This window comes from Orbicella franksi, chromosome 15 (genome assembly GCF_964199315.1).
Source record: "Orbicella franksi chromosome 15, jaOrbFran1.1, whole genome shotgun sequence".
In the NCBI taxonomy this organism is placed as follows: Eukaryota; Metazoa; Cnidaria; class Anthozoa; order Scleractinia; family Merulinidae; genus Orbicella; species Orbicella franksi.
Genome location: NC_138159.1, coordinates 5,902,699 through 5,912,200, shown reverse-complemented (window position 1 = coordinate 5,912,200; position 9,502 = coordinate 5,902,699). Strand labels below are relative to the sequence as shown.

At 39.8% G+C, this 9,502-nt stretch overlaps 2 protein-coding genes across 2 annotated transcripts in view; one reads left to right on the top strand and one right to left on the bottom strand.

Moving 5' to 3' along the window:
* The window catches only part of LOC145469714 (E3 ubiquitin-protein ligase TRIM45-like), a 322,349-nt gene that overhangs the window by 76,922 nt on the left and 235,925 nt on the right, over positions 1 to 9,502 (bottom strand). The window lies entirely within an intron of this gene.
* On the top strand, positions 6,896 to 9,432 carry LOC145469801 (uncharacterized). The gene is made up of 2 exons (XM_081453612.1): positions 6,896 to 7,924; positions 8,108 to 9,432. Exons 1-2 carry the CDS (start codon positions 7,516 to 7,518, stop codon positions 8,323 to 8,325), a joined length of 627 nt encoding a protein of 208 aa, XP_081309738.1. The 5' UTR covers positions 6,896 to 7,515; the 3' UTR covers positions 8,326 to 9,432.

Sequence of the window (9,502 nt, the reverse complement as noted above, 5' to 3'; positions counted from 1 at the left end):
CCCCACACGGTTTTGATGATTGATGCCTCGTGAATGATATAATGCAGTAGCTTTGTTGATGCGGTCGAGTTTGATACCCGATGAATTCGCTCAATGGAACGTCGGTCGTTTCGCGCTTTTAGGTCGCGCTCGCCTTATGATTAAAAAAAATTGAGGCAAAACAATTTTTATCGAATAGAGCATTCTATAACCTTTGCATTGATATATAATTTGTAGTGGTTGTCTTTAAGACAGCGCGGTAATATTTTTTTTCGCTAAGGACACCCGCGAAGGTTTACGGTAACCTTAAGTTATTCTTCCAGACGTGACCTTGATTTTTCCAGTAGCCCTGACCCATCTGCAACCACAAATAGCTGCTAGACTCCTTTTGGTCCAGGCCGTCAAAGAGCTTGGTAAAATATTCTCTGGCTGTCGTTTCGTTACACTTTATGTAGAGCTCATAAGCTTAAAGTCAAACTTTTCATTAAACTTCTTGATTCCTTCAATCTTGGCGACAGGATGGTATTTTGGAGGTCAACATCCAGTAATCTTGAGCGAACAAACTTGGTCAGTAAGGGTTTTGTCATTTCCTCGCGGGAAACCGCGGGTAATCCAGAGCGGGATCCAACCTCGTTCCCAGGGTCCTCTCCTACTCGGCCACCGTGGTGAAAGAGAGACTCGCCCCAGGGACCGAGTAGGAGAGGACCCTGGGAATGAGGTTGAGCGGGATCTAGCCCTGTCGGCATTACAAATGAGTCTGCTTTGTTCGTTTCAATGTTTTCAAGGTTCGTTAAATTTCGTGGTAATTATGAGCATTCCCGAAAAAAAGCAATCCGCAAATACCGCAATGTCATAGTTTAAGCCTGGGTAGTTGGCGGTTTCGTTGTCCTCCGAGTTAAAAACGAGGAAAGAACCTGAAAAACGATCGACGGGGACGCGAAAACAATAGTCTACGTGTAGCCGTACCCATCCCCCGAGGAAAAACGGGAGGGAGGGAAACGAAACCGACAAACGGACTTCTAACAGACCGACTTAACAATACGTGGACCAAAAACCGACCTATTCGCCTAACAACAGGCGGATCGAAACCCACCAATGACTGATGACAAACTTTACACGAGTCTTTCAGCCAATACCATCATGGCTATACTGACCAATTACGTTCAACGGCCCAGACTTATAACATCATCGACTGACAAACACGATTCACTTGACTCTGAAGATGACTTCCGTTCAGGTTGTCGAAACGTCAGTCACCAACAACAGTTCTTTTCAGAACTACACTCGCCCGGACGATCACACTATACGAACTACTGATACTCCTGGGTTCAAACCATTTACAGTGATCGCGTTTGTTGATGAGTTTTAGTCGCGACAGAAAGCTCAGTCTTTTTCCGGTCGAATATTGTTTGGAATCTGTGGAAAGGTACTCTGAAGGCAATTCCAAGATCCGAAAGAGTGAGCCTGAAGTAAGGAATGGCAATGTAAATACTACTTTTCCTTTTGATCTCAAGAAAAAAAAAATTCAGGTGCAACCCTGAAGAAACTGTCAATGATTTAATGATCTATCGATGATAAATTAATTACGCGCGATTTTAGGACGTAATCAATGCAAATCGAAGACGCCCTCTCCCAGTCCTCTTTGTCCGTTCCGTTTTGCCCAAAAGAAAAGCTGTGGTATTATACAAACTGAACTCTGCTCGTGATAGCTACTGAACACTCACAATGAAATCAAGGATTTCTGAAAGCTCTCCTGAAATTCTAAACAGGGAATTTTTCAATTCAGATAGGTCAATTTCTATATCTAGACCACTCAGTTCAACAGCAACCATACATTCGAACCTCCACGAACGGCCACCTTTTTACAATTTGCACAGGTCCTGATACTTTCAATCTTATTTTAACCATTCTACAAAAGCGCCCTCTCCACAACGCCAAGGGCCACTAAAGCGTGTCCGAAGCGCCAAAATTACTTAGCCTCGTCAAGTATCACGCGAGAGAGATACAGAACCCCAATGTTTTATGGTTCCGAAGGACACGAAACTTGATCCATACTGCACGGTTCGTTTGTTTATTTTGTTTTTTGTTGAACATTTTCAAGGTTCGTTTAATTTCCTCGTAATTACGAATGATGGCCGCGAAAAACGCATTCATTAGTTAGGTTTTGAACTTCTGAATTCGTGTATTATTAACATACAAACGAGGCGAAAGGCGCATTTCTGCTTTGTATATATTGCCTCAGTTTCGCCTCGTTTTGTCTGCCTAACTGCTGATAATTGCAATAACAACTATTACTTGGATAAACGGCTGAAACGAACTGTTGAATTGTTGTTCAACCGTTCTGAACCATAACGACTGATCTGCCACTCTGTTGTTGCACTGGAAAGCTTTATGCATCTGAATCCTGCAATTTCACCGAGTTTAAGCCAATTGAATACTCTTCTTCTAAGAGACCACGAACCCATCGCATGCAAAAGAGTACAAGAAGTTTTGAAATCTTTAAAATTGCTTTCCGTTTCCTGTAGTCGTTTCTTTCCGTTTCCTGCAGTTCTTTCTTTTCGTTGAATAAGCTTTTGTACAAAGTAGCTCATTGTGTCAAAACTCTCTCAATGTTAACCTTGTATAATAAATTAAGTTAGTAGTAATATGTTCAGTAATTTCAAACCCTCCTTGGAACATCTGGCTAGGCTGTTTACAATTAGTTCTCAATGATGATATTAATTGCAATGCTGCTCACCCCTCACGTCACCCCTCGACTTTCTGCTCTGTAAAGGAATTGAACGTAGAAAGTTCTCGGCTTTTGGTGTGCATCTGGATGCATTTGGAAGGGCATTCCTTAAAGCTTCTGCAAACTGAACGCCGTGCACTACTATTAAATATCTGTGCCTCTTCATTCATGAGGAGTATACTTCTCTAGCATAAAGCAAAGCTTAATATTTCTAATGAAAAAAAATCATTATTACTATTATTTCGTCGAGTGCACCCTAAAAGATACTTTGATACCTAAGAATAGTGGCTTTTCGTCCTGAGCACCCTGAGTAAGAACAAAAACTCTTGATTTAAACCCCTATGCGAGACTACGAACCTTCCCAACCTTTTCATATAGCAGTCTTCCCGGGCATTTTTCAGTCGAAATAGTACGGTGATCCATTAGATACGAAGTTATTGATCAAGTTGTTTAGATATTGGCCTTTTTACGTGTTTATGGACCAAGAAGCAGTGGAGTCCATAAATATCCATATTATTCACAATATTCAATAATCTTGAGCGAACAAGCTTGGTCAATATAAATAATTTTTGTTTTTTTTTATTTAGAACAGCATTTCCTTGCGGGAAACAGCCGGTAATCCAGCAGAAAGATCGCCCCATCTTGCCCGCCAACGATTTAGCGGCTGAGTGCGTAGTTTGTTTGTTTGTGTTGTTGTTTTTCTTTTAGTATTTTTAAGGTTCGTTGAATTTCGTCGTACTAATAAATGATGGAAGCAAAAGTTGCACTCATTAGTAAGGTTTTGAACTTTTGAATTCTCGTATTATTATTTGAGGCGTTGTCAAAAGGCATGCAAATGAGGAGAAGGGCTCATCTCTGCTTTGTATTTACCCAGTTTCGCCTTATTCTGCATGTGTAACCGCTAATAACTGCAATAACAACTATCACTTGGATAAACCGCCTTCGTTCCGGATAATTGGGAAAATTGTTCACGGTTGGTCAGGCTGAAACGAATTGTTGAATTGTTGTTCAACCGCTCTAAGCCATAACGACTGATCTGCAACTCTGTTGCTGTACTGGGAAATTGTTGAACGTACCGAGTTTTCGACCGTTTGAGACGGCGGTTGAATTAAATACTCTTTCTTCTAATTAGGGACCACGAACAAACTTACTGACGGACGTACGGTTTATTGCAGTTGTGCACAGGAAGTTTTGAGAGCTTAACTGTTCTAATTTCCGTTTCCTGAAGTCGTTTCTTTCCATTCCCTGGAGTTCTTTCTTTTATATTAATAGCCTTTTGTACAAAGTAGCTCATTGTGCTAAAACTCTATTAATGCTAACCTTGTCAGATACTAATAAATAAAATCATAAGTAATAATAATTAAGTAATTTCAAACCCTCCAGTTCATCTCCAGCCTGCTCAAGTCTCTCGAGGGGTTACAGGGAGAGATGAACGATTTAACGCCAGGATTTGTGCGAGTCGTTATTATCTTCTTAATTCTAAGCATTTGGCACATCATTTTCTGGTAGAATAAGCATTGTTGTAACAATAAAGTGGTCAAGCATACCGTTTGCTATAGAAAGAATCAAACCGTATGTCAACTAATTAACAATATCTTTTAACTAACCTCAACATTTATTTTCATTGCTTAACCCATTTTAGCAACTATAAAATACAATAATTTTAAAACATGAATGGCGAATTATGCCAAATAAGCTCAGCATCGCTCTGTAGCGAAACTTCTCTCAGTTCGGTGTGCATCTGGATGCATTTGGAAGGGCATTCCCGCTAATCTTGATGCAAGATAACGTGATGGGGAGTATTCTTCTCTAGCTTGAAGCGAAGCTTCAATGTTGTTAATAAGAAAAATTAACAATAGCCCACTTAAGCTTCTTGTTGATAATTGTTTTCCTATTGTTTACCCTCCTTTCCCAACATCCGTTTCCTACATACATCCGTTTCCTTTTGAATCGTACAGAATCCTTTGTGCTCAAACGTGACATGAATAAATTTGCTACTTTGCTAGAGGTTATTTAAACAGACCTCGGATGACACATCAACTAGTCCGCGAAGACAGAGGTCAGAAGACAGGATTTCAGAGAGTCCGAAAACTTTTTGCTGACGAGCAACTAGAGATTAACTCGCAAAAGGTAAATTCTCTAAAAGGTGTATCTTCAAACGACTTATTTTCAAATACATAGCTTGCATGCAGCAGCTATTTGCCTATTTTTTTTTTTTTTTTGCTTTACAACTTCTAATGCATATGTCTTTAAGTGATTCACGAGAGCATTTATTTGCACAAGCTGCAACTATCACAAACTAATTAATTATTAGTAGTATCTGAGATCGTGAGAGGTTTCTTGAGGTGATGCGCGTTAAGGCAGATGACCGAATGATAATCTCTTGCTGTTTTATTCGCGCAACCACGCGCGCCAAACTGAATTTTTATTTGAAACATGCGGGTGTGTATATGGTACTGATATTCATCGCATAACGGTAAATTGTTCTTCGGTTGTTAAATTTTTGAGAGTACAATATTTCAGCCAATCCGCAGTTTCCAGCACTAACATTGGCATACTGGTAGAAGTCTACTAATTTATGATACGTACTTTTGAAGGAATATGAAGTGCCTTGTTTTGTTCTTCATCTCTTTGGGTCTGGCGATGTCATTTCCTTCACCTCCACAGCGTGATGCTGAGGATCTGGAGAACCACATGACCGGTATGTCCGTCAGTTTATCGGGTGTAGCTAAGAGTCGTTTTCATCGGAAAGTGACACTGTTTGCCGACTCTTTTGTTTCATGATACTGAACACTTGCTAACCAGATAAGATTTTTACTGTCTCGGGCTTATGAATGTGTCTTATCGTATTCATACTAGTCCTTTGTTTACTTTGTCTTCGTGATTCAGTATCATTAGGAATTTTCTTTTCCAAACTCGATTCTTTTCTTTACTCCTTATAATTGTTCGAATCCCAGTGTATGTAGTGGATCTTTTATCTCTACTGAATTGTAGATACTTTTGCTTTGTCCTGTTCCAAGGAAACTTGATTCGATAGCCAAACGAAGTGGGCTTAATAGACTTCTTATACAAGTTCGAGCATAACCAATAACCCTTGTTGCCAAACTGTTCCGTTTCTTAGAGCATAGTATAAAAAGCCCTTGATGTTCAAAGGAAATGTAATTCAATTGTAATATGCCCTTTTTTACTGAAAGAAAAGCCCCTGATGTTTAAGAAAAACTGTCGATTTAATTTCGCTGTTATGTGGCCCTTGCTTTTCAGAAAAAAAAATCAACGAACCCCGATATTATCATCATGATATTTCTTTTGTCTTAAAACAGGATAATATTTGTTACAATGATTTAAACAGGGGAAGGATAACTTTAAAAAAAAAAAAAAAAAAAGAATCTTACAAGGGAGGCCAGCTTGATTGCTAACATGGTTTTAATCATTACTTGTGTTAGAGATAGAAGCATTTATGGTACAGTAATGATTTGGTTAATTTGACAAGTTTTTTTGGTTGCGATGTTACATCGGTCATGGTAAGATAGCTAAATAGTAAGCCATAAAATGAACAAACTACAGTAATCTGACACGTCTCCAGATTAATTTATATAATAATCCAAGTTAATTTAGAGACTTTTTCGCATTTTATACGAGTCGTAAGTTTACCTTTTCACACAACACAACACAACACAACACAACTTCACCGAAAATAGAAAGAAAGAGAAAAAACCTCTGACACGTTGAAAGTCTGATTTAATTAAATTGCACTTTAACTTGGTGCCACGCAGCCTTCAAAGAACATTTAAACAGTTTTCATACTTTTTACCTTTAAAAATATCGGACTGAAATGAATGTCATCAAATAAAACTATTAAGCTTCTTTTTTGTTCAATATCCTGGAAACAATAGCCGATAACTTGTCAGCTCTAATTGAATTTACTCCCATATAAAAAACAAAAGTGTTAAGTTACCATTCGTTACTAAAGATAGCTCTAATTGAATTGAGTGTCAAATTACACTTTGTAACTAAAAAACAAAAATATGTCGTTATATTTGCATGCAACAAGAACAAAACAATCGTTACCCGCACTTACTATTGTAAACGTTAGAACTGTTTCAAACCTAAAGTCTCGTCCCCTCTAAAACATGTCCTAAGAACTAGACGCGATGATTCGTGACGTCTAATTGAATTTACTCCTTGTGAAAAACAAAAGTTTCAAGTTACCTTTGTAACTAAAAATAAAAATATCTCGTTGCATTTGCATACTACTAACTCACGAACTGTTTCAAACCTCAAGGCTCATCTCGTTCATTTAACTAAAATCCTCAGCCTAACCCACAGAAAATGTCGAAGTAAACCCAATATATGAATACTTCCTCCTCTTTTATAGAAGAATAAATGTGGCCGTTCTGAACTCTATCGGGATCAAATCTTCTCACATACCATTCACCTTTACAACAAGAAATTTGATTGGCTGTTTATAGTAGATCTAATGTGATTGGTGTGACATACATACATCTCTCACTCACTCACTCACTCACTCACTCACTCGCCCATTGACTCGTCCATAACATACCCGACGCGCCGACTAAGAGGTATTTTTTTTACAAAAAAATAACTCAAAAAAATAACTCAATAAAGCAGGGGAAGCGGTTGTTAAGCTAGTGATAGAGACTTGAAGAGAATTCCGAAGTTTCGGCTTTCTGGCCTTCTTCATTTAAAAAGCCATCTATAGCAATGGAAACGTTCGTTTCATACAATTAGAATTTTTTGGTACTTGCTTTACAGAGCCGGAACTGAAGGAGCCTGGCCGCCGAAGTTACATGACGTTTGGCAACAACGGTGGCAACAGCGGCTACGGCAACGGCGGCTACGGCAGCAATGGCGGCTACGGCGGCTACGCCGTCTACGGCTACGGCAAACGTCAGATGATCTTTGGCAACACCGCTGGCAATGTTGGTCAACAGGGAACCAATTCAGGGAATGTTGCTGTTGGACATCAATGGAACGGCAAACGTCAGATGACCTTTGGCGCCACCGTTGGCAATGTTGGCCAACAGGGAATCAACTCAGGAAATGTTGCTGTTGGACATCAATGGAACGGCAAACGTCAGATGAGCTTTGGCGCCACCGGCGGCAATGTTGGCCAACAGGGAATCAACTCAGGGAATGTTGCTGTTGGACATCAATGGAACGGCGCCCACAGCGGCCACTACTACTACGGCCGACGAGGTGTGTACAACTTCTTGTAGAAGACTATATAACATCTTGATAGATGCTCTGTTTGCGTACATGATAAGTCTTGTTGGTTTGTTCCTTTGTTCCCTTCTGACATGTTTCCAATAAAGACTTCTATAATGCCTCTAAACCTAAAAGAAAAATTTTATTCGAATGTTTGGCGCCTTCTTTTGATAGAAACAGAGCTGGAGGAGCCTGGCCGACGTCAGATGACCTTTGGCGCCACCGGCGGCAATGTTGGCCAACAGGGAACCAACTCAGGGAATGTTGCTGTTGGACATCAATGGAACGGCAAACGTCAGATGACCTTTGGCGCCACCGCTGGCAATGTTGGCCAACAGGGAATCAACTCAGGGAATGTTGCTGTTGGACATCAATGGAACGGCAAACGTTAGATGACCTTTGGCGCCACCGGCGGCAATGTTGGCCAACAGGGAATCAACTCAGGGAATGTTACTGTTGGACATCAATTGAACGGCCGAAAATGAATGAAGATTCTTTTCCTCGGTTGCATCTTTAGCGCGGAAACCGACTTTTTAGTTGTAGTTTAGTACTGTTTGCGCACCTGTAGACGCTATGTTATCTGCATGTAATAGCACATGAAGCGAGCAATGATTATTAAACTAATAAGGCAATAAAGGTGTTAAAATGCAGGTTACTGTTTTTTTTCTTAATGAATATTACTTTGATGGGCTTTTGTTGCGACTTGGCCCAAGAGACGGGTAGTACACGAGCACGATACCAGAAATACTGAAGAGAGCTGGATCCAAGAGTGTCGCCTGAGATCTTAAAGGGGCTCAGTCACGGTATTTTGAGTTATTTTGGCCACATACAAAATTACCTTTAAATTGAAGGAAACCTGAAAAGAACAGTTTAATAAGATGGAAAAACACCAAATAGATAACGATAAACCATAAAGGAACAAGGATGGCTAAGGATGGAGAAGATTGACACGGATTACAAATGACGAATTTGAAAAATTGAGGCTAAACTTTTCCATATGCGCAAACAGTGACTGAGCTCCTTTAACAGAACATTTCTCACCCTCGGAGTCCCATGGAGAACTGGATCTAGCGTCAGCATCTTAATATATACAGTTAAGATACTCCTCGCCTTTGGATATAAGCCCCCTTAAATAGTACTAATAGTGGCCCGGCAATCTCAATTGCAAAAAATTCTGGCCTCTTTTATTTAGCGTCCCATCCCTCATCATAAGATAATGAGCATAAATGGATTTTAGAAAGATTTCCACTGAGCAAAAGCCCCTTTGATCTCAAAAGAAAAAAAGTTCAGGTGCAATCCTGAAGAAACTGTCAATGATTTAATGATCTATCGATGAATTAATTTGGCACTATACCAGGACGTTATTAATGCAAATAAGAGACGCCCCTCCCAGTCCTCCCTGTCCGTTGCATTTTACCCAATAGAGAAGCTGTGGCATTATACAAACTTAACTCTGCTCGTGATAGTAATTCAACACTCACAGTGGAATCAAGGACTTCTGAAAACCCTCTGAAAGCCCTCAGATATTCAGATATCGATAGGTTGTGTTCATTTTGAAGTTCCCCTTAA